The 25,964-nt window shown below is 46.9% G+C and overlaps 1 protein-coding gene across 1 annotated transcript; it reads right to left on the minus strand.

Annotated features, from left to right (window-relative positions):
- Nucleotides 1–5,538: 5,538 nt before the first annotated feature.
- Trim16 (tripartite motif containing 16) lies at nt 5,539–25,537 on the minus strand. The gene is made up of 6 exons (XM_041664754.1): nt 24,942–25,537; nt 16,515–16,610; nt 10,879–11,112; nt 9,055–9,220; nt 8,607–8,702; nt 5,539–6,452 (listed from the first exon to the last, which is right to left on the minus strand). The coding sequence occupies exons 1-6, from the start codon at nt 25,440–25,442 to the stop codon at nt 5,869–5,871; spliced, it is 1,677 nt and encodes a 558-aa protein (XP_041520688.1). The 5' UTR covers nt 25,443–25,537; the 3' UTR covers nt 5,539–5,868.
- Nucleotides 25,538–25,964: the final 427 nt, after the last annotated feature.

Consider the following 25,964-nt stretch of genomic DNA (forward strand, 5'->3'; position numbering starts at 1 on the left):
AAGTGCCACAGCTGAAAGTGTCTGGTTTGCAAAGGCTTGACTAAATTAGAATTCTAATCTGTGAGACTGGCCTACATCCAGAAGCAGTTAAGAGTTATTCACGTTAGACATAAGGATGTATTGTGTAATTCCATCATAATTTCTTGTAGAATGGCCTCCCTTAACCTCTCTGATCTTGGAGACATGTCCTTTTCCATCCATGTTATGGAGAAAGCAGTATCCATGTCTCAGGGATGCCAGGATTGGAGTGAGAGAAGAAATGAGAAAATAGCCCCCAAAGGGAGTGGCACTATTAGGAAGTGTGGCCTTGTTGGAATAGGTGTCGCCTTGTTAGAGGAAGTGTGTCACTGTGGAGGTGGGCTTTGAGATCGCCTATGCTCACGGCCTCCCAAGGAAGCAGCATTAGCTGGGGGACAATGAGCCTGTAATGACAGTTTACATTAAAATCATGAGGCAAAAAAATAGGTATTTGTGCATATATACACATGACTTCCTTTTTTCTTAGATAGTTAGCAACATTACTACTTAAATGATTAATTTGGGGAAAAGATTTTTTATAATTTATTTTATGTGCATTGGTGTGAAGATGTCAGATCCCTGGAACTGGAGTTACAGACAGTTGTGAGCTGCCATATGGGTGCTGGGAATTGAACCCAGGGCTTCTGGAAGAGCAGCCAGTGCTCTTAACCACTGAACCATCTCTCCAGCCCAAGGGGAAAAGGATTTTACACTGCACAGCCAAGCACTGCTGTCCTGATCCTCAGTATTTTATAAATGATCTAATGTCACTCATCTTTTCTGGTATCTGGTCTTTCTGGAAGACAATGGGACTTCCTGAATACAGTTTCCAAGGAAATCAAAGCTAGAGATAAAAAGTAAGCATGTCCACACAGCCTAAGTGGCTCAGTCTCTGCGAGCTATACAGTTGTAGTGATGTTTTGTTTGTGTTTTAACAAATAAAGCTTGCCTGCAGGTCAGAGTGCAGAGCTAAACCACTAGAGGCTAAGGGGTTATGGCTCACACCTTTAATCCCAGTACTTGAGAGTCTCGCCCCTTTAATCCCCGCACTAGGGAGGTGGAGACAGGAGTGATATGGCTGGGCAGAGAGAGGAATAAAAGGCGGGAGGAGACAGGAACTTAGATGCAGTTTGAGGGTGCAGTCTGTGCAGTGAGTCTGAGGACACAGTCTGAGGAGGCCATCTGAGGACAGGATTGGTAGAGGTAAAAGGTCCCTCTAGTGGTTAGCTGCACTGTTTCTCTGATCTCTCATCTTTCCCCACCTAATATCTGACTCTGGGTTTTCTTTTTATTCTTATTTAGAACAATTAGAATTTGTGCTATATGAAATCTGTGCTATGCATATGGATTTTGGGTGCATGTGGCACAATGACCCTCCCTGCAAGGGTCACCTGCCCTGGCACTCGGATACATGAGTGGTACAAATGGGGAGTTGGGCATTAGTACTAAACCAGAAGGGATCTTTCTAAAGGAAGAAACTCACACACCTCCTTTCTCCAGTCTCCAGGCTAATGTAGTGGAGGCTCTGAGGCTGTCCACTATAGATGACGACCATTTATATCCAACCAGGGAGATTAGTAGCCAACACATTACAGAACACAGCCACTGAAGAAGCCAAGAAAAGATGTAAATTAGAAGCGGTGAATCCAGACGCAGCCCTGAGTATTCTGTTATCATCTTAAAGAATCGATTCCTGTTTTTCTCTTCTCATATGTACGGTCTTCACTTCAGTTTAAATCAGTATCTTGTGATCAAAAGGCAAGGCTTGCTTTCTTCTAGATTAGTCTCAGACCATACACTAAAAGGCCACACTTTGAATCAGCCTGACTTGCAGGCATTCCTTGCCAAAATATGTTGAAGCAAGTTGAAAAGTACTGCGGCTTGAACGTGGATCTAGAGAACACGTGTTGAAAACTTGATGCCCAATGCCATGATGTGGGGTGGTGGGGCCTGATGGGACATGTTTGGGTCATGAGGACTCCATTGTCATGGGCATATTAATGCTAACTTTAAAGAGTTCAAGGCTGCAAGGTTGGTCTCCTTGCCCTTCCCTTCCACGCAGAGATGATGCAGACGAGACGCAAAGCCCCTGACTTCAGACGTACTACCTCCCAGCGATGTGAATGGCACAATGGTTTTCTCTACAGTTTGCTCAGTCTTCCATGTTCTGATATAGCAACACAAAACTGACTGAGACAGAGAGATAAGAACCCTGATGTCCATGGTGACTGATGTCACCAATCCTGGGACATTGACTAGGAATTCATAAGATTCCTGGAAAATGGACTTTGCTTTCAAAAGGCTAAGGATAAATTGGGGCTGGCGATGGTTCAGTAGGTTAAAGCACTTGCTAAGAGCCCTGATGACCTGAGCTCTATCCTGGAGCCAACATGGTAGGAGGAGAGAACCGACTCCCCAGGTTGTCCTGCTACTTCTGTATACATGCAACATACTGCCTACCACACACACACATGTGCACACATACACACAAATGCTTTTAAAAACAAACCAGGCAGTGGCTAAAATTACATCTGACTGCATCAAAGTGATTTCCTTCTGAGGTCTGGTTTGCTTTTTCTTTGTTTTTCACATAAGTCACACAATGTGGGGGGTGGGGATGGAAGGGGACAGAACACAAACAGTCGGCACACGCTTCTACAAGCTTGGGGAAAGTCCACAGCTTGTTAGAAATACAAGAATACAAAAATAGTCTCTCTCTCTCTCTCTCTCTCTCTCTCTCTCTCTGTCTCTCTCTCTCTCTCTTCCTTTCCTTAGTTTTTATTTGTGTGTTATAGTTAACTTTTAGTTTTCAAAGAAAATGGAAAGTGGTTTGTCTATCACTTGAGGCAAGTGACAGAAGCAAGCAAATATGTGAGACTCTTTCGTTTTGCTTTGATATATTACATCAAAAGGAATCTTAAACCTGAAAACTACTGGGCAAAAGCTGTAAGAAAAACAGAAGTCCAAGCCAGGTAAAGAAATAGCTAAATGGCTCTTTTTGTATGAGCTTGGATATTTTGGCCTAATCAAATGACATTTCAGGACGCTGAGTCTGTGAGAAACTGAAGAGAATGGTGGAGATGAGGACAGTGTTGACTTTTTTTTCTTAAGAACAATCAAGTTCGGTGGCACACAAAATCCCTGGTTTTGTGGTAATACTGAGGTGAAAAAAAAAATTATAAGTTCAAGTCAGAAATGGCTTACAAGTTGTCTTCTGACCTCTACATGCGTGCCATGGTTTCTCTCTCTCTCTCTCTCTCTCTCTCTCTCTCTCTCTCTCTCTCCAATAAATAAATGTATATTTTTAAAAGTACTGGAGATGTTGTTCAGTTGGTAGAGTGCTTTCTCAGATGCATGAAACCTCGGGTTCCGTTTCTAACGCCAAGTAAACCAGACACAGTGGCACACACCTGTGATCTCGGCATTTATGAGTCCTCTGTCTCAAAAACATCTCCTGGAAACAACAGTCTCACAGATGCTGCATTAATCTAAAGCAGAGTCCTAAAATGATTTATCAGATAGTCTATAGTAATTAAAATGGCAACTACCAGCAATAACAATAATAATACTGAGCAGGCTTATTTCAAAACAATAGGAAGACAGGATTTGTTCTCACAACAAATGAATAAATATTTGGGGCAATAGACATGTTAGTTGTTCTTCTTTGGTTATTATACATTATGTACATGTATTGAAGCACCACACTGAATTTCATAAGCATACATACTCATTGTGTGTCAATTAAAACTAAAATTAAAGACAAAGAAATTTAATCTTAAAAAAGGAAGGGGCAGGCCAAGATGATATGATTTTCCCTTTCAAAGAGTATTCTTTAACAACTAGATCCAAGAAATTCAGAAATTGGATTTTGCTCCTGGGAAGGTCCTTTACCGAGCTGAGCATCACACTGGTAACTCATGCTTACAACCCAGGCACTTGAAAGTGAGAAAAGAGAACTGTGGGTCTGAAGTCAGCTGAGGATAGGTAGTGCATCCCAGGTCAGCTGAGGCTACATAGCAAGGGCCTATCTCAAGTAAAAAGTAAAGAAAAAGTATTTCATTGTGTTTGGTCGGAAAGGAAGAAAACAGCAGACCATGCCACCCCGAGTAACTGGTGTGTAACTCAACCCAGAAGCTAAGCAAATCTGCGACATTCTGGATTAGGCCCCCTCATAATCATTGTATCTACCAACAAGGTTCAAACTTGAGAGAAGACGTTGGAATCTGCCAGAAATCTGCTTGTTAGGTCATGCTAGATGACCGAGCATGAAAGTGTCTCCGCACGGCAGAGGTGAGGACGGAAGCGAAAGCCCTGAAATGCCACACTGCCCACGTCCTTAGAGACCAAGGTGTAGAGTCTAATTCTAAAGCAAAGCACTCTTGGGACAGGATCATAAGACTGGTTGAACAGGAAGAGATTTTTGCCTTGACACGGGTCATGGGAAAAGACACGGAAATAACGTTTCTGGTAAATCCCACCTGGGACTTCAGGTTAGGTCTATAGAAATCTGCTTTAAGATGGTGTGCCTGAAGGCTCGGTGGATGTTTGTCATCTGTCTGAAGGAGAATGCAGTGGTCAACAGAGTGTCGGGGAGACACGGGAACCGTGGCAGGAGGTATCACCTTAGCACAAACATGGGAATGGCTCCTAGGCGAGGTGAGCACTGTCTCCAAACTCCTGAAGAACTAGTCCTTTGCACAAGAAAACTAGACAAGTCCATGAAGTCTGGGTAACTTTAGAGGAGAGGACAAAGACTCCTCCCTAAAGGACCTCACTAAAACATTTATTCTAAACCTTGCTGTTCAAAACCATAACGAGCTGCTGCATGTGAGGGCTGAGGGCTCAGATGGTGGAAGGCTGGGTGGCCAGGTTGAGCCTGGCACATGCGAAAAGATGAGCAAACTCTAAGAGCGAGGTGAAGACATTGCTTGTTGGCTGTGCAGTTTAGCATGTGGGTTAGCCCTTATCCATAATGTCCATGACTGTTGAATGTTAGTTAGGGGTTTCTGCTGCTGTGGAGAGACGCCAGGACCACGGCAACTCTTAAAAGAAAAGCATTTACTTGAGGGGGCTCACTTACAGTTTGGAGGTTCAGTCCATCATGATCATGATGGGGAGCATGACTACGCCTTGCAGGCAACAGGAAGTCAATTGACTGTCACACTGAGGGAAGCTTGAGGAAAAGAGACCTCAAAGTCCACTCCCACAATGACACACCTCCTCCAACAAGGCCACACATACTTCCTAACAGTGCCACTTCCTTTGGGGGATATTTTCTTTCAAACCACCACAATGATCTAATGAGGTAAGCATAACACATGGTCCCAAGTTCAACGACATCCCGCCCAGACTTGAGTCCCAGCTCTATGTCTCATTTACTGAGTGGCCAGACTGGCCATAAACAAGCTAGCTAACTGTCCTAGCCATGTCTCTTACTATCTAGCATGAGGACAATATAAATGTTTACACCATGAAGATGATGTGAACCAACACAGAGAAAACACTCCAGACACCGTCAAGTCCGTAAGAAATTCACAACGATGTGTTTGTGATTTATTATGATTCCTGTGCAGTCTTGCTATGCTCTGAAGAGCCTTAGTTATAAATTAGTCTATAATTCTATAAATTGTAAAGGGTGACAATGACCTGAGCAGACCCATCATTAGAAGATTTGGGGGGAAGCTTTGGTGCCTTAGAGCTTCTGCATTCGTGCATGAACTGTGATGACAAGCTGGCAGGAAAGTTCGTTCATTTAGGATCCACACAGTTCCCAGAGCCAACTACCACCTTAAAACACCAGCTGCTGCCAGTCGTGGAGGTTAGCAAAGTCTGGGAGGCGGATCCTAGAATCTAGGGAGCAGCCTCCACGGAGGATGGAGCAGGCTTCTCGGGCTCCTCTCCCAGATCCACAATCCGGATGGCGTTTTCCTTCTTAGACAGCCAGAAGGCAGCGTAGACTGGCTCTGAGAACTTGCAGTCAAACTTGTGGATCAGAGTCATGGTATCATACTCTACGCCGTAGAAGGAAAGGGTTCCTCCTGGGAAGCTGACATAGATCCCGAGCCTCCGGAAAGGGCCAGCCTTGAGCGGGGTCTCTGTGTCGCTGTGCCAGGCTGTGAAGTCCTTGCCATTCCAGTGAATGCTCCAGGAGAAGTTGTTTCCGGAAATGCAGCTGTTTCGCTCCTCCCCTTTACGGTCAATGCCTTTGTAGGTCAAGCCGACATAGGTGCCGCCTCCAGAGATCTCCACCTCAAAGTAATACCTGTGCAGGTACAGGCTCTGCTGGGACAGCACCTGCCGCCAGTGCAAGAACCTGCTGGGGAGGTCCGGGTAGGGGTGCTCCCAGGGCGTGGTGTTGGTGACCTTGCGGTTGTCCTCCTGCAAGCGAAGGTACCTGTGTGCTGTGTCTGGGTCAAATGTGATGTCGCATGCATCTGAGGAAACATAGAAGACAGCTTTAAACCCAGCTGCATGTTCCATAAGGATGCTACAAAAAATCAGCTGACTGCAATGAAGTTCCTTCTGCTGGGAGGTGAAATGATGAACTGTCGACTACCGCGTCACTTTAAGCTCTGGCTGACATAGAGACATTTGCTTGCATTTATTATACACCACATGGTATTTGGAAATATGTTTTCACCATGGAATGGCTAAATCATGCTGATTAATGTGTAACATCACATATATCATAGGCATTGCTTTTGTATATGGGTGGCGGGGATACTTCCTTTTTGCAAGTCTGCAGTATGTATGTATGATACAGTATGTATGATAGGCCTCTTAAATGTGTTCTATCACAAAGCATGGCTTAGGAATGGGGCACTTTTATTTGTTGTGTGTGAATGTTTGCCTGCATGTATGTCTATGCACCACATGCATGCCTGGTGCCCTCAGAATCCAGAAGAGGATGTTAGATCCCCTGAAACTGGAATTGGACGATTGTGAGCTGCCATGTGGGTTCTAGGAATTGAACTTGGATCCTCTGGAAGGGCAGCAAGTATCCTTAACCACCGAACTATCTCTCCAGCCCTGATTGGTTGGTCAATTGCCTTAGAGTCTCACCGTGTAACCTAGGCTGGCCTTGAGCACACCGTTCTCCTACCTTGACCTCCTGAGTGCTACGCTTAGAGGTTGCCAAGGTTATAGACATGTTCTACCATGTCTGGCTAGAAATACAGTGCTTTTGAAAATGGTAACAGTTGGGTATGGGCACGCATCTCTAATCTCTAATTGGGAAGCAGAGACAAGAGGACCAAGAGTTTAAAGCCAGCCTGGGCTACATACGTGTGGAGACCCTGTGACAAAAACCAAAATGCTACCAGACCACATCAATGCAATAATAATAAGATTTTTGTCAAGGCAGACTTAAAAGTGACCTATGTGATAAATGGACAGTACATTTCAAAATGCCAAGTCATGAAATGCGAAGAAAGTCTGAGGGACTGATACGGACTGGAGAGGATTAAGAAAACATGAGAACATGGGTCCTGGTTAGCTTTGTCAATTTGACACAGCCTAGAGTCACCTAAGACGAAAGCCCCAATAGAACTGTCTCAATCAGATTAGTCTGTGGGCAAGTCTGGGGAGGTTGTATTGATGATTAATTGATCCAGGAAGGCCCAGCCCACTGTGGGCGCCATCAGCCCTCGATTAAATAAGCACGAGGCTATGATTAAACAAGCCGTCAAGCAGCATTCCCCGTGGTTTCTGCTTCAAGTCCCTGCCTTGAACTTCTGCCCTGACTTTCCATGATAGACTGTGTCCCAAAAAGGTAGGATGAGATAAAGCCTTTCCTCCCCCAAGTTACTTTTGTTCAGACTGTTGTCCCAGCAACAAAAATGAAACCAGAACACACATCTGTGTTCCTGAGTTCAACTTTGGGCCAATGTGGTGGTTTGAATGAGAACAGCCCCCGCACCCCCAGGCTCATTTATTTGAATTCTTGGTCCCCAGTGAGTGGAACTGTCTGGGAAGGATTAGGGGTGTGAGCTTGATGGAGGAGATGTGTCACTGGGGATGGGCTTTGGGCTTTCAAAAGTCCACGTTATTCCTAGTGTCTCTTTCTCTCCCTGCCTCTAGGTTGTCTCTCAATGTGTAAACGCTCAGCTACTGCTTCAGTACCATGCCTGCCTGCTACCATGCTCCCTGCCATGATGGTCGTGGACTCTAACCCTCTAAAACTGTCAACTCCCAATAAACACTTTATTTTATATTTTATAAACTGCCTTGGTTATGATGATTTATCACAGCAATAGAAAAGTAACGAGAACAGCCAGAAAAAAAAAATCTGCAAAGTTGTTAATAATATTGCAACAATGCTAATTTCTTGCACGATGTATCATAGCTATGTATGACATCAACATTTTAGAGAAACTGAGTGATAGGTAGGTATATAGGAATTTTTATCCATTTTTTGTGTTTCTTAATTTATTTCAGGAAGAAATTTTTCAGTTAGAAACTTTATATCGTTTAGGTATAGATGAGCGGTTTATAAGAACCTAAATCCTCTATAAGATACCGTGGTTCTTGCTTTGGAACAGCAATCCACTGCCATCAGCATGCGGAAGGGGATACCTTTCACTACTTACATTGGAGAAATTCATCCCGGGTTCTGGGCTCAGGTTTTGAGGTCCTATACTTGCGCTGGACAATGGCAGACACTTGAGTTTGGATGTCATATTCCTCTAGAAAATCAGAGAGTTGTGAATTGCACCTGTCCAGGTAGCTGGGAGAACCCAAGAAACAGGCTGCCCTTGCCCAGGCTTCTAGAGGGTCTGGTGCCTGGGAACCTGGGCACACTCCATGTACCAGACAACCCCTACTGGAGAAGACCCCAGGCTGACACAGAAGCCACTCAAAACCCAGGTATCAGCAGCCTGAGAAGTCAGTCCCAGAAAGCTGATGCAATATAACAGATTTACTTCCTTCAGTTTGCAATTATAAAGCCGAGAGAAGAATCACCAATGGCCTAGCCAAGGAACAGCTTTGAAATGCTTCTTTCTCCCTTCCTTCCCAGATTCCCTCTTAGTTCCTCACCTTCCCTGGCAGACTCCTGGAGCTTCTCCTTATAGCTCTCCAGCAGCTGGATTAAGTGCAGGGTTGAGTCTGTGATGACCTTGCGGATGCCTGAGAGTTTATCCTTCAGCCCTATGTAAATGCTGGGGGAGGCAGCCTCTTCAGTCTTCTTAAACTTGCAGTACTCCTGCAAGAAGGGAAACAGAATCAGGCAGCTCTTCTCAGCATATCTCTTTCTGCATCTGTGAAATGGGCTGATGGCAATGTGTACTTCACAGAGAAAGTCCATATAAAGTGTTTTCTATGCTTCGGGGCCCTACAGAGGAAGTGGATCTTCTTAAAATCAAGTGGGGAAATGGGTTTCTTTCTTTCTTTTCTTTTCTTTTTTTTTCTTTTTTCCTTTTTCCAAAACAGGATTTCTCTGTGTAGCTTTGGAGCCCGTCCTAGCACTCACTCTGTAGAGCAGGCTGGCCTCAAACTCACAGAGATCCATCCACCTCTGCCTCCCGAGTGCAAGCGTTGGGATTAAAGGCCTGCGCCACCACCGCTCATCTGGAAAGTGGGTTTCTTACTGTCAAAAGATGTATGATCACAGACAGCTCCCATATATAAATCAGACTGAGGACCAGAGAGTAAGAACATTCTTACCTCGGTCATTTCTGAATTCTTTCTCTTTCCATAGCTTAAGTCCAGGTTGTGGTAAGGATGGAAGAACTGGCTACGGCTGCTGCTTCTAGAAATTCCCAAGCCAACCCTCAGTCCTTGTCAACCCAGCGAATCTCCATGTTTTCTTTGTGTTTGGAATTGCAAAACAAAGCAGAGAAAGAAAGAGACTATCCACATTTGTTTTTTGTTTTGTGTTTTGTTTTTCTGGGGTTTTTTGTTGTTGTTGTGTCTCTCTCTTTGAAAGATTAACTGTGGCTGTCTTTGGGTACGGAGGTTACAAGCATTTTTGTTTGTTTTTTTTTTCATATATTTCTGATTTTCACCGTATTTGATTTTCTGCAAATAGAAGGGAATTGTTTAAAAAGCAAAAGCAAGAAATTGTTTGTATTTGAAATAATAAAACTGAAAGAAAAGTTGCAGATTCTTTACTCTGACCTGTCGGTTTGGTAAGTGAGGAATATGATACTCTTGAGAGTTTGGGTGGCTTTTTAAAAATGCTTCACGGTGGTATCTAGTGACAGATCTAAAACAATGTGTAGCGTTATCCTGCAAGATGGCATGGTCGTTAGACCTAGGGCTAACTGATTTATGCCTCTCATGTACACGGTACATTGTGAGACGGAAAGTTCCATTCCCTTGGCTAAGCCCTCCTCAGTTACCCCAGTGGCCACAGCCCAGTCTGAAAAGCAGCCCGTCTCTCCAGTCCCACACTGCCAGGCAAACCTCCACGCACCTGCCAGAGTCTGTCAGGAAACAGGTCTCTGCACTCTTCACTGCCCCACCTAAAGTCCTTCATGGTTGCACATTGGTCTGGCCGTGCCAGGCTCATCTTGCGTCACTGCAGACCCCACACCCACATCTTGTCAAAGCGCCTTAGCTCCTTGAGCCAAACATGCTCTCTCACGAATATTCCCGTCTTTGCACATGGTCGCCTCTATCTGGCGCCACATACAGAACCTAGAACGTGAGTCCCCTTCCAGGGTCGTCCCCACTCTGCGCGATTCTCTCTGTCCCTCCTGGGTTGCTGTTTCCTGATAAATCAAGCCCTGACTCTCCTGCTTCCACAGAGCCCTGACTCTCCTGCTTCTACAGTTCCCTGTGTGAAAAGACGGTCCCGTTCACGGGTGTGTCTCAGGCCAGATGCGAGGAGGGTCCCGGCCCCGCCCCCAGCCTCCGTACCTCCAGGAAGAGCACAGTGTTGCTGATGGCGGCCAGCCTCTCCAGCTCCTGCTTGCTTTTCTCCACCTCGATGCTCCTGTACTCCAGGTGGGTCTTGATGCCGTTGACCTGATTCAGTGCAGCCTGTTCCTTCTCTTCTAAGAACAGCATGACATCGGCCTGGGCCTTCCTCACAGCTGCAAGGAGTTCCCCAAACTTCTCTTCAGTTACCACCTTTACCTCTGACACTGACGCCTGGTAGGAAAGGAGTGGGAAGCAGGTGAGACTCCATCAGTCTTCCAGCATGGTCAGAGCACAATACCCAGAACCAGGAAGCTGAGAAGTCCAAAGATTAAGGGACACCAGACCGTAAGAGGCAGTTTTGTGCTGGTGGGAATTCTGGGTTCCTGGGAAAGCAGATGTGCTCTTCTAGGCATACACTATTTTCTGGGGTTCTCAAACTTCCTAATGCTGTGACCCTTTCACACAGTTCCTCATGCGTGGTGACCCCACCAACCATAACATTTTTGTTGCTATTTCATAACTGTAGTTTTGCTACTGTTATGAATCATAATGTAAATATCTAATATGCAGGATATCTGATGTAGGAACCCTGTGAAAGGGTCATTGGACCCCAAAGGGGTCATGACCCACAGGTTGTGATAACCACTGTCCTGGTTGTCATAAGGGCAGTAGTAGTGTTCAGTATATTTGATAAAAACATATTTCAAGAGAGAGAAATGATTGTGCTGTTTTGTGTAAGTATTCTTAGCCTTTCATTATGCCTTGTTTAAATGACCATTAGCTGAGCCAAAAGATATTCCAGGGTCTCTAGCAGGCAGTCCCCATGGAGGTTTGGAGAGTGTTGGTGACTGTGGCACCCAAACAATTGCACATCACTGAGTGCACTTCCGGAGACAGTCCTGGATATAGATTCCTTTGTCCTAATCCCCATATCCCCTCCCGATAGCCCAGGGCCCATTCGCTGCCTGCCTCAGCATCTTCCACACCCCCACTGCCCACATAACTGAGATCTCTCTCCAGGTTCTGTTTTCGGTTCTGCCAATTTAGGGCCAGGGCTAGGCCTACATCAGGCTTCTGAGGGAAGTGAAAGTGGCTGATGTCCTCAGGGAGGCACACAAGCACCCCGCTCTCCAAGGAGGCAGCAACTCAAAATGAGTATCCTGATCAGGAGAGGGCTGTCACAGTGAGAGCCAACAGCTTTGGAAAGAGAAGGCAAGAAGGAAAGATGGCAGCAGATAGAAGAGCCTGGTTCAGGCTGGACCTTGGAATGAAGTGCTGGGAAAACAGTCTCCACTCAGCCTTTGTGATCTATAGCTGTCAGCAGAAGGGAAGAGAGCAAGGGGCATCCTTCCTGGAGAGGATCCTGAAGAGTGTATGGGATGCCCACACACTCACTGCACGTCAGCTTTTCTACTATCTGCTGGTTTCCTCGGGCTAGCGCTGGATAGAACGTGAAGCAAATACGCTGTGGTACCATTAAGAAAGAGAGAGAGCAGTTTCTCCAAATTCCTCCAGCCCCGACCAGGAAAAGCCCTGGGATAAACGGTCGTGCGCAGGAGCCAGGGCAGCGTGAGGCAGTCTGGGGTCCTTGCTGCCTGTCTGGTTACTTGTACGATGATATGGAATGATAAGTGCGGCAACCAGAATGAGTCAGTGCTGCTCTGTGGCAGACACCGGGGCAAACGTCCCATCTCCTCGCATCTACCCCAACAAGAAGACGCCATGATGCTCCCTGTCGCTGAGATGAGAAAATAGAGACACCAGTGATTTGCCCCGAATCAGAGAGTTATGATCAGCACCCGTGTGTTTGATCACAGCCATGGTTCAGATGTGGTTTGTCCATGTGCTGGGTTCCCAGAGTGTCAGGCATTGCAGTAGAAGGAAATGGAAGAGTCACAGAGGGCTCTGCCTGTACCCTCGGGAGGAACTGAGGCAGTTTTTTTTTTGGGGGGGGGGGGGCCCAACCCTCATCAGTTCCTGTGAAAGGGTTGTTACTAAAAAAAAAAAAAAAAAAAAAAGTGAGTCTTAGCTGGGCAGTGGTGGTGTACGCCTTTAATCCCAGCACTCAGGGAGGCAGAAACAAGTGGTTCTCTGTGAGTTCGAGGCCAGCCTGATCTACAGAGTGGGTTCCAGGACAGCCGGAGATACACAGAGAAACCTTGTCTATAAAAAACAAAGCAAAACAAACGAAAGTGAGTCTTGCTCTTCTAACCTCTCTGTCTCTCTTCTGTATACATTCTTGCCACAATGGTGTTAGCCACCATGAGACCCTCACAGAAACCACCTTGTACACATACAATTATGAACCTCCAAAAAATAATAAATTCGAGCCAAACAAACTATATAGCCATGGAATATGGACTCATCATTGTACACTGTCTCAGCACATGACTGGATTTCAATCTAATTGTTAAAGTATATTTTAACACTGAAAATAGACTATGAAAGAAAAGATGGAGGAATCCACCTTGGAAGACAAGTCAGTTTTGCTTACAGCCTTTGCTTTAAGGGGTTGGAGTGGAGGTTGTAGAGCTGTTGGTATCTCATCCAAGCTCCACATTAACTAACTCTTTCCAGCCCTCTGGCTCAATCACCCTTCGCACCCACCAGGCAGTAGGAATCCATGTTTCATGAGTCACAGAAGCAAGTAGGGACTCCCTGTCCTGTCCACTCCCTATCCAGATTGGCTTTAAACTCTTGGCAATCCTCCTGTCTCAACCTCCCAAGCACTGAGATTGCAGGTGTGGGTCACCATGACAAGCTTGCATATGCTTTCTGAACCAGGGTATGTTTGCCTGGTAGGGGTTGAGTGTAGCTTTTCACTCAGAGATCCAGGAATTGTATGTACCTGGGCTGCTTCTATCACAGGAGGGTGGGCTGTCTGAGCAGAGCGGATTCCCTGTCTTACGTGCTAGAGAATGGAGAAGAGTCAAGAATTCCTAGACTAGTAAGTGGTGTTAACACGACCAGCACAGTGCCACACTGCTTGGCTTTGCTTCTCTGGCTTATGGCCACTTTTTAAACAGACTCTAAAATCCAGGCACAGAAAAAGACATGGAAATCAATATGAGGGTGTCGTGGGAAAAGAACCTCCAGAGTTACAATATGTAGGTTCCTCAGAAAAAAAACAGTTCTATGAGGCTGGATGGCCTTAGTCTGCAGACAAAATTCAAGGCCATATCCTTCCCCATCCCATCAGAGGCCACCCTGATGAAGGCTAGCCTAAGGGAGTCACCTGATGATGGATGATGTTGGTGGATGAGGCTCGGCTCCTGCTGAGGCATCTCCTTCCTACACCTTCCCATTGGGAAATGTTTATTTGCATATTAATGAAATGTGTGAATGATGTTACTTACTTCCCAAGCCATGACAAGTATGGCATGCAAATTCAGTAGTTAATGGTTTTAAAATTCTGAGGATATGCACACACCCATTCAGAATGTACTGAATCATTCTCCAACAAGAAAACAACAATCCCATATTCTCCCATCCAAGCAATTGGAAGAGTCCGAGACAGTCTTAACATCTCTCTGTGTGTCTCCACATTCCCGGCGTATGTGGGCCATTGCACTATCTCTCTGGCCACCATGTCTTTATGGGAACTAAGTAGGAGTCAGATTAAAGAGCCAGAGCAGTGCCCTGTGGGATCCTCCAAATCATCCAGAACTTGCAGATCAAGTCTCTGAGACTTTACAGGAGCAACTTTTTTTCTTTCTTTAGAAAGAGACTGTCCCTTTAACAAAGAAAATGAGGTCTGAACAGAGGACACTGATATCTGACATTAGAGATTGCTTAGCTTTTTTCAGAGTGTGCATCCCATGACATCTTGCAACCATGCAGGACCCTGAAGAGAGAGGCAGGACTCTCTAGGTATGTCAGTTTCCTTAGGCCCCTAGAACAAAGGGAGTCCCTCCATCCCATAGGTTTTCATGGAGAGCAGGGCTAAGTGTTACACTGTGACCTAACCTTACTTAGCCTACATGCCAAGGGGCATGAAGGGAAGCACAAAGTAGGACCATAAACCTATTCTGCAGCTGCAAGGGAGAAGTAGGGCTTATCAGCTGTGTGTCTTAAGAGGGAGAGACTGCAGGGGTGTGGCCTGACTGCCAGGAGGTACAGAAAACACAGTAGTTAAAAGGTCTGTGACCTAACAGCTGTTAGTAAGAAAGGTTTTTATCCTTCAACACCTAGTTAATTATAAACATTCAGGAGACAGAAATTAAGTTGGATACTGGTTTAGAATAAATTTATAAGTAAGTGGGTAGGTGATGGATAATTAGATGGATAGATGGATGGATAGATGGATAGATGGATGGGTAGTTGGGTGGATGATGGATGGATGAATGGATGGGAAGATGGATAGGGGGATGGGTGGATTGATGGATGGATGGATGGATGGATGGATGGATGATGGATGGATGGATGGATGGGTGGATGGATGGATGGATGGATGGGGGATGGATGGATGGATGGGGGATGGATGGACAGATGGGCAGGCATGTAGATAAGTAGATGAATAGGTGAATAGATAGTGGATAAAGTGTGGGTGACTGGTGGAGAGTCAAGTACACAGAATCATTCATTCTCAGCATGCAAGATGATACTTCCAATTCAGTGCCACAGGGCAGGTGTCCTACATTCTCCTCCGAGTTGGTGACTCTTGGCTTGTCACCAGTGAGAGGTATTTATGGAACTTACTATTGGGAAATTGAAATCAAACCAGAAGAGACTAAAGCTAAGCTGCCTGTCATAGCGCTGGCCTCACCAAATGCCACTGGCTAATCTAGGAGTTCTTGATTCTTTTCTCCAGTTTCCAGCAGATCAGCTTACTGGGATGGAAGAAGCCAGAGGACACAAAGTTCCTGGAGCTCTGACTAAACACTGCCAATCACAAGCGTACACACACACTTCCATTAGTTAAGAAAACATATAATCCTGATGTGGTGGTGTATGTCTGTCATCCCAGCAGCACTTGAGTGGCTGCTGCAGGAGGATTGCTAAATTTGGTCCTACCTGTTCGACATAGTGAGTTCTAGGCTAGTGTGAGCTACAAAGTGAAACTGTCAAAAGAAAGAGAGAGTGTGTACCACCCAAGGGGGGAGGAGGGAGAGAGGGAGAGAGAGAGAGAGGAAAACTGTTAGTTCAAGACTAATCCGGGTGTATTTCATATTATTAAAAAGTGAACCATTTAACCAGTTTTAAAACTTAAGTCAATTTTAAAAATATCCTTACTATTATTTTATGTGTATGGGTCTTTGCCTGCACGTATGTCTGTGTACCACATTCCTGATGCTCCTAGAGGCCAGAAGAGGTCATTAAATCCCCTGGAACTGGAGGTAAAGACAGTTGTGAGCTATCACATGGGCTCTGGGAATTGAACTAGGGTTCTCCTAAACAGCATCTGCTACTCTTAACTCCTCATCCATCTCTTCATCCTACTTACGTCAATTTTATAAGAAATCCTGACAAGGTGAAGGCACCTCATAATGTGGCCAACTGTGCCTACTACGTTCACTTGTTGAGATCTCTGCTGGATCTTTAACCCATGTCCTATAGCCCCAAATGGGTCTCGCTAACCCTGCAGTGGCAGCCGAGCATGCTGAAGCCAGAGAGGTCACCCGAGTCAGCCTTACCAAGACAGACTTATTGTTGGCTTGGAGTCTGGCAATGGCGTTTTCGTTCAACTTGAGCTTCTGTTCCAGCTCCAGCTGCATGCACCGAAGGTCAGCCTGGGGAGGAAGAAGGAGAGAATTCAGGAGCAAAGAGTCTGGTGTGTACAGATAGTCCCCAAGGACAATAGTACTTTCTGTCCTCCGCATCCCTGCCTTTCTCCCCTGGGAGGAGAGCATGACCTTTAAAGCTGATCTCAGAAGCCACCCTAGAGGCACAAAGGGACAGACAGGTGTTAGTGGCCTCCTGGGACTGCATGAACTGTGCTGAGATAAGGGTCATTTATGTCCATCTCATAAATGCAAAGAATCTGCATTCTGTCTGTGTCCTGAGAAGACTAATTTGTCGGGCAGATGACATCTCAGGACAGAGTAACTTTCAGGCTGAGTCCCGATTACTGCTCACCACTCTCATCCAGGTCTGCAGTGAGAGAGGACCGTGAGCAGGTAGGAAAAAATACGCAACGTGTCAAGGAAATTAGCATGGGAAATTAAAGATGCAGACAAGAGTGGATTCTAAATGATCTGCAATCAATAAAGCCATATCGAAGAGAAGCCTCGCTGGTCTGCACGGGACATTGGGAAAGTGCTTTGAGAGCAAGACTTTTCATGGAAAGGGGTGGGTTTTGAAGATGCAAATATACTTGAGAAACTCTGGACTGAGGCTGTCACAGCAGGGCTTCGCCGCTGGGAAACAACTGCCTGGTGAAGGATTTCAGAAGATTCAGCCAGTGATGGACACAGGGCCCACTACAGCTGTCGTTCAAGGGGCTGAGCTACATCTTGAGCTGCCAGTAGAGCTAGGCAACCCCACCCACATGGTCCTGGCTTTGCAAGCATGATAGTGTAAGAGTCAGAGGGTCATGGAGGGTTGCACCAGGATTCGAGAAAGTTAGTGAGGCCAGGCAGTGTATGGCAGAGACCCTGAGGGGGCACCGTATGAAGGGAAGCTTGTAAGGAGGAGCAGCAGCGGGCTGTGTCCCACCACCTGGCTAGCTTATACCCCGAAATAACAACACACAAATTGTATTAATTAAACACTGTCTGGCCCATTATCTCTAGCCTCTTCTTGGCTAACTCTCACATATTAGTTTAACCCATCTCCGTTAATGTGTATCACCACTTGTCTGTGGCTTACCGGCATGAGTCCAACCAATGACTGTCTCGGAGAAGAGAGCCATGGTGTCTGCCACACTTCCCTTCTTCCCAGCATCCTATTCTGTCTACTCCGCCCACCTAAGGGCTGCCCTATCAAAAGACCAAGGCAGTTTTTTTTTTTTATTCAACCAATGAAAGCAACACATAGAAAGAAGACCTACACCAGAAGCTGAAATTGGGGACATTCCAGCGTCGTAAGATATCTGCAGAGGAAAGCTGCGGGAGTGGAACACAACCTGCCCGGGAGAAAGGCTGTGTGTGCTGTAGTCAGCAGAATAGGCGGTTCATTTGGAACCCAGAAGATTCCATCCCAGCCTCAGAACTGGGCATGAAGCTTTAGGATATGTTTTTAACCTGTTCGGTTTAGTTTTTCCTTGTTATGCCCTTTTAGAGTGAGAATATTTACTCTGTGCCTTGTTTATCAGAAGCATGTAAACTGTATTTGATTGTACAGAAGCCCACAGTTAAGAGATTGCCTTTAGCTGGATGGCGGTGGCGCACGGCGCGCACAGCGCCTTTAATCCCAGCACTGGGGGGGGGGGGGGCAGAGGCAGGCGGATCTCTGTGGGTTCAAGGCCAGCCTGATCTACAAGAACTAGTTCGAGGGGCTGGAGAGATGGCTCAGAGGTTAAGAGCATTGCCTGCTCTTCCAAAGGTCTTAAGTTCAATTCCCAGCAACCACATGGTAGCTCACAACCATCTGTAATGGAGTCTGGTGCCCTCTTCTGGCCTGCAGGCGTACACACAGACAGAATATTGTATACATAATAAATAAATAAATATTTAAAAAAAAAGAACTAGTTTCAGGAAAGAGGTTGCCTTTAGTCTCAGAAGCCACTTTGGACTTTTGAACAATACTGTGACTATTGAGGACTACGGCACTTTTGAAGTCAGAACGACTGTATTTTCCATTATGATATAGCCGTGTACCTGCGGGGGTCAGGGATAGGCAGAATGTTGTGGTTTGGAAGTGAGATGTCTCCCAGAGTCTCATGTGTTTGAATACTTGGGTGCTGGGAATCGAAGCTGGGTCCTCGGGAAGAACAGCAAGTGTCCTGAACTGCTGAGTCATCACTCCAGCCTTTGCTCTCTGTGTCCAGCTGCCCAAGCCCCTACCAACTTACCTTCCCACCATGACAGACCATACCCCTCCTAACCGGTAAGGCAAAAACTCTACCTTCCTTACGCTGCTCTTTGTCAGGTATCCGGCCAGAACAGCATGAACAGCCGCCGACATCTATGCATTTCTTATTATTTCACAGCATAATGTCTCTAAATATCCATTTCTTTGCCTGGGAGATAGGGGTACAATGTCTACTTCTCAGGCTGAGATAACAAACTAAGTGAAATTAAGAAGAACTCTACAGAGCCAGGTACACTGTAAGTGAGCCGAAAGTGTCAATAATGTTATCCTTTCTGTGATTGGTCACCACCATGCTTGCTACCTTAGCTGCTTTCTATTCTCGCCTGTGTTTGCACCTGGAGGCAAGTTCTGCCCTCCCTACCCCACCCCTGTCCAAGCCAAAGCAAGTGTCTGCCTGAGAACCTTAGGTTTGCCTGTCCTGACTCTTCACTCTTGTCTCCTGGGCTCAGAGGACACCACCATCTGCCAAAAAGACAATCTGCCAACAAAGAGTACCTAAGCCTTTGCAAACCTCAGAGGATCTGCCACTTTCCTACGTCCACAGTGAGACAGCAAAACACACACACACACTTAACAGCTCTCAGTGCTTTTAATAGCTTTGGTCTGTGTTTCCAACCAAGTCATTATGCCCAATAAACCTCAGAAGTCATAAATTAAGCATCTGGCCACTTTCCCACAAAGCCTGGGGGAGTTTCACACCTCCCTTCACCCCTGCCGTCCCGCCCCACACACACAGTGAAGGAACAACTGTAGGCAGAACGTGGAGACATTGTGGAGGACCTGCAGGCAGACTTTGCTAAAACCCTAGGTCTCTGGAATAAAGCTGAGGGTACCTCAGCCATGGCACCCCGACACTTGAGATCTGATGCCTAGGAGTGGGGAGTGGGGAAAGGAGAGGAGGGGTGCCTTGCCTATTTGAGGGCAATCTTGGAACCTTTTGCAATGACCCAGTCCCGGGGTCGAGGAGGGAAAGGCGAGCTGCTCGTTTGAAGAAATCGGAAGACACAACAGAGCATGCCCTAGCAACCTGGTTCATCTGAGCAGCGATACCACAAGGGTGTTTTGAAGCCATTATCCCTTCGAGAGACACCCAGGGTATCCAGCAAGGGGCTTCTTGGGCCTCTGCCCTCAGACTTCCATAAAAGGAGAAAGGGATGCCTCGCACCAAAGGAGGACCCCTCTGAGTCACCACGAAGGAAGGCACTCCCACAAAAATCATTACCACAAAAGGCGGGGCTGTCTGAGAGTCCTGACTCTCCAGTTATTCCTGTTCCTCGAAAATGATGGGCTAAGGGAAAAAAAGAGAAAGAAAGAAAGAAAGAAAGAAAGAGGGAGAAGGGCTTCCTGAGACTCTGACCTCAGTGTCCCCTAAGAGAGCGGCCCTGCTCTCATCCAAGCCATGGGCAACAGCCTGAGAGCCGGGCAGTGCTACCTGGGAGCCCAGACAGCCCGGTCTTCTCACAGAGCGCACAGAGTGGGAGAGCATTGAGAAAGGAGCTGACTGGAGTTTGAAGACCTTGTTCCTGGCTGGAGGATCTTGTAGCGTCATTTAGTTTCCGCTCTGCTGCAAGGCCAACTTTGCCTTTAGGATGACAAGAGCTAGACCTGGACTCTGACTCCATTCCTCCGCGGCTGGACCGGGACCTGCTGCATGCCAATAAGATCAGCTAAGCCACACACTCCTGGCTCTTGGAAAGCGTAGTAGGATAGTCTGGTGCTTATGAGTAAGCGAGTTATATAATACTGGCCCCAAGGACCTCATTTGGGTTTCTGTGGGAAATTATTACCATGCGTGGCCCTGTAGCACCTATGGACTCCCAGCAAACAGACTGGGTGATGCTCGGTGAGAGTTCAAAACCTTCCAGTTCTCAGATGGTTGGTACCTTCTTTTCACAGATCCATCTTGTGTGTACAATCAGGGTCCATCTTGACCTTCTGGAATCAAAACTAAGTTTGAGCTGGTAGCCTGGAACTAGTGGTCTTCAAAGGCCTAAGGCATGGCTTAACTCAGGCCTTCCCTCTCCCAGGAGCACTGACTTCCCTTCCAGGCTGGCTCCCCACTTCAAACATGCAGAGTTGTGTTGCCCCACCCCTTTGGTATGCTGTGAAGTTATAGTATGTGTCATACCTTCCTGAGCCCAAATTCCCTGAAGGCACACAGTATAGCCAGCGTCCCACTTAACCCATCAAGTGCACTCTGAAGAGCAGGAGGGAACTACATGCAATTTTGGGAGCAAAGAAAATAACAAAAGTAGTCCCAAGAACTTAAGTTTCACACACACACACTCACACACACTCACACTCACGGGTTGGGGGCTGGGGATGATAGCAGAGATGGAGATCTCGTCTCCACACTGTCAGGCCTGAGATTATGATAAGATCAAAGGAGCTTCAGGACAATGAACTAGAGCCTAGAAGAGCATTGAGATCTGTTAGGAGCGACTGAGCTCTGGAAGTTGATCAGGATGGACCAGTGGTTGGGTGCAGCCAGCTCTTGACGCCTGGTTTTCATCCATCATTCCAACTGGTGGGAACCACGGGCACCTAAGAAAGGACACACATGCCTGACGGAAACGTCACTCTGTGCCCTCCTAGCTGACCTTACTTTGCCATTTCCTGCACACAACATGCCTGCACGAGTTATTAGACCTTGGCTGGTTCCAGAGTGACCTTCAGAAGTAAGTAAGTTTACTTGCAGGAGGTGTGGGCCAGCTGAAAGGGACACTGGGTCTCTGGAATCTTCGATATGTCTAGTTAAGTCTTTCAAAACAGTTCTAATGGTGCTTGTCTCTTCAAGGTACTGTCTTCTGAGCTGGACTCTTGGGCTCCTTGTAATAAATCTTTTGCCTTCTAAGACCTGGTGGAGCCGCTCAGAGTGTGGCCAAGCCTACAGAGTAAACTTGCTCTCTGGATTAACACTAAGGACACGGGATGGAAGGACGCAGCTCTCGAAAGCAAACCAGAAAGAGAGGGGTCCATGACACAGGGCTGTTGCACTGTACCCCCCCCACACACACACACAGCCTCTCAGCCAGGCTTTGGTGTTTCGCAGCTCTGTCCTAAGGTGTCTACCTCTGGGGTTCCGTACGCGCTACACACTGCTCCTCCTGCCCAAAGTGCTCACCCACGTCTCTGTGGTACTAGGTGGTCTAGCCTTCAATTTGTATTGCGTCCATGTTGGTATAGGCTCAGAGCATTTCTGAGGGAACCAAGCGTAGATGTTCTGAGCAGAGGTTGTGGATGTGGGATCCAGGACAGGGGTGGAGAATTTCCCCCCTACTCAAATCTAGTGCATTGTTTGGTAGAGATTGGTTTTTAACATCTTCATTCACAGGTTTTCCAGTTAAAAAACCATAAAATTCAGATTCTACATCCAAAGAGAATAGCAACACGCTGTGCCCAAATGTCTCTAATGTCCGTACACCAGATCTTGGCTGGTTGTTTGTTTCTTTGTTTCAATGGTTGTTTTGTTATTGTTATTAAGTAGTTAGGTCTGGGGAGACAGCTCCATCAGTGAAGTGCTTGCCTGAGGAGCTGAGGAGCTGGATTCCACACCCACACTTTGGAAAAACGCTGGGGGTGTTGAAAGGATAGCTCAGCCCTTAAGAGCTCTGGCTCCAGCTGGGCAGTGGTGGCGCTTGCCTTTAATCCCAACACTTGGGTTCAAGGACACTCTGGTCTACAAAGCAAGTTACAGGACGGACTGTAACTCAGAGAAACCACGTCTCAGAAAACAAAAACAAACAAACAAACAAGAGAACCCTGGTTCAATTATCAGCACCCACAGAGGGGCTCACAACTGTCTGTCCTTCTGGTATCTGGCATGCAAGTGGTGCATAAACACACATGCAGACAAAACATCCATACACAGAAAATGAAAACAAATAAATATTCTTCAAAGCTGGGGGCTGAAGAGATGGTTCAGCCATTGAGAGCACCGCTGCTCTTGCAGAGGACCTGGATTTGGTGCTCAGCACCTACAAGACAGCTCAACTGTTGATAACTCCAGTTCCAGGAGACCTGATACCCTCTTCTGACCTCCACAAGTACCAGGCACATAGGTGGTGCCCATACATGCATGCAGGTAAAATATACACAGAAAATAAATCTAAATATGTGTCAGATTAAAAAGCATTTAGGCATAGTGTTACGTGCTTATAACTCAGTGCTTGGGAGGCAGAGACAGGTGGATCCCTGGGTCTTGCTGGCCAGACAGTCTTGACCACTTGGTTAACTTAAGTCCAAATGAGAAGAAGCCCTGTCTCCAAACACAGGAGCTGTTGGCAGTTGATACTTGCTGGGGAAGGGAGAATCACTCTCTTTTGAGGATGTGGCCTGGTGGTAGGGTTCCCATGCTTCCATGGGTGGTTCCCACATCCATGCCCAAATCGTTAGCACTAACTGGACTTAGTGAGTTTTATATAAAAGATGAGCCGGGCGGTGGTGGTGCACACCTTCAGTCCCAGGAGGTAGAGGCAGGTAGATCTCTGTGAGGCCAGCCTGGTCTACAGGGTGTGTTCAAGGACAGTCAGGGATGTCACATAGAGAAACCCTGCCACGAAAAACCAAAACTAAACAAACAAACCAACCACGATAAGTTGGGAGGGGACGTATTGTGAAGAGGTGGAGGGGATGGGAGGAGGTACATATAATCATATTTCCTTGCATACCTGAAGTTAGCCTCTGCCTCCACATGCATAAACACATATATAGACCCACATGCACACAGACTCCCACATATAAGATAAATAAATATTAAGATTACAATGTTGCGATTCGAGTTTTCCCTCATGTTTCTCCACTAAGGTGGCATTCCAAAAGCTTCCCTGCCTCCCTCACCTGTGTGAATTTGAACAAGTACAGTAAAGACAGTCAGAGCCGTCACAATAACTACTGAAATTTCGGATGGGAAAATCCACAAAAAAAGACCTTTGAAGCGGCAGTACCCTTCAAGGGCTATTTCCCTCAGTTGGGCGGGGCCCTTTCCTCTGATGCCTTTGCTGATTTCTGAACTTTCCTTATAGGACTTCTCTTGATAGTGGAAACACAGGACACAGTTGACAAGTAGCTTCCCAGGCCGGAAATGGTGACTCACTAGTATCTGGAATGCAGAACTTTCCAGAACAACGCCCAGTAGGACTAGAGAGAGTCTACCTCTGGTGGAGAATCCTGGTGAGGAAAGTCCTTTACCCAGGCACCTCTTCCCTTTACTGCCCAAGAGCACGTGGCTCTGTCAACTGTGGGCAGTGCACAGAGGGAACGGCCTTGGGTGTGAAGCAGGACCTAGGGGACAGGAGTCAGTCCCACCTCCTGCCGGGAAAGACTCAAAGTAGAAGCAAGAAGGCAGGTGGAGCTGTGGAGTCCGTGCCCCGAGACCTCGTCGGGGTTTTTTGGCTTTAGGACAAAGGCGAGCAGTGCTCCAGAAATGGTTTCTTCATCTGTTAGAAGTAAAGTGTCAGACTTAGAGCACAGTATTTCCCCGCCACTCCTGATAACTCTATCTGGTAAGAAACTTTTATTTGCCAGTAAGTTAAGTCGTCCTTGGCATTAACCTCAGTGTGTGTTTCAATTCTGTTATCTTGGTTTTTTTTTTTTAAAAAAAAACTCTACTGCAGCCTTTTAGACTGGCTTCTTTTGCAGTAAAAAGAAAAAGAGAAATGAAGTTTGAGGTTTATTCTTTTCTCTTGGACTTCCGCCGAGGTTTGTATTTTGTGGGCTGATAGCATCTGTGGCTCACAGTTCCTGCAGGGAGAAATATCACACTCCTGAGGCAAAACTTCTACAGCCCACACCCAAACACACGTTACCAAACACAAGAAACGGGAGGAAATTCCCATGCAGGGACACAGACAATAGAGATTGCACCGCACCGGGGACACAGAGATGGGGACAGTGACCCGCTTTTGTTTCCAAAGCCACTGGCTAGAGATATTGACTTACACTAGACCGACACCCAGGCTCTACAAGCTAAAGTCCTTGTCTGTGAACTCAAAACACAAAGTGATATCCACAGAGCCAGGCGGGGCAGCCGCCTGGGGACACCGTCTCCCACTGCCCCCTCCCATGTGAACGACCCCCATCACTCTCACCTCTTTGTTCCTGCGGGCTGCATCCAGGGAAACGGTGTTGTGACCCCTGTGCTCGCCCTCGCCACATTCCTGGCAGACACACTGCTGGTGTGTGTAGCAGAAGGCAACCAGAGGGCTGTGGTGAAGAGGACAGGTCCGCAGATCCTCGTCCTTTGAAGGTTCCGTCAGCTGGTGGCTGTGCAGTTTGCTGTTCTCCTGGTGTGGCCGCAGGTGCTCCTCACAGTAATTCACCATGCAGGTCAAACAAGACTTCACTGCCTTTACTCTGCTGGCCCCAAGACAGAAGTCACACAGGATCTCTCCCTCCCCCTCATTACCAGGAGCACTGACCTTTGCGGGATCACAGCTCTGCTCCTGGGTTTCCTCTACTGGCTTCCCCAGAGAGTCCACATCCTCTTCTTGTACTGGGATAGCTGACCCAGGGTCTGGGCCAAGAGGGGCCAAAGGGTGAACGGTGATCCCAGGCAGTGGCCCTGGGGCAATCAGCTCCAATTCAGCCATCTGGAGGCTCTGCAGACTAAGGCGTCCTTCCTCTGCCCCTTGGCTCAGGAGCTGTGTAGCCCAAGTCAGACCAAAGAGCCACGCCCAGCTGATTGCAGCTGCTGGAGACTTTAACTGTTTCCTCCCTCCCTTCCTGCCTCCCTCCCTCCCTCCCGAGGAAGCTCAGTTACTCAGACAGTACTGGGCTCCTCCGGATTGGCCAGTAGCCAGCAACAGTGACAAGGCGGCTAGATTTTAAGGCTCAGGACATCCTTTTGGCTCTGAAGTCTCTTCACTGGCTCAGACTTCTCCCACTCCTAGCCCAGCCCAGAAACTTCTATTCTTATGGTCTCCCCCAAAGGCTCTGCGGGAGACCACGTGTTCCTGTGGGTCTGGAAAACAGCAAGAGGAATTCCCAAGTTCTTTTAGAAGCCTACGAGGATTTGAGTGTTCCCACAAGCCATATTTTGCTTTGCATGTTTTAAAGGGATCCAGAATGCACGAACTTTGATTGTAGAGCAGCTGCTTACCCTACATGAGCCA

The sequence above is a fragment of the Microtus oregoni genome, unplaced genomic scaffold, assembly GCF_018167655.1.
Source record: "Microtus oregoni isolate MIOR12 unplaced genomic scaffold, Mior012 000015F_ref0000493, whole genome shotgun sequence".
Classification (NCBI taxonomy): Eukaryota; Metazoa; Chordata; class Mammalia; order Rodentia; family Cricetidae; genus Microtus; species Microtus oregoni.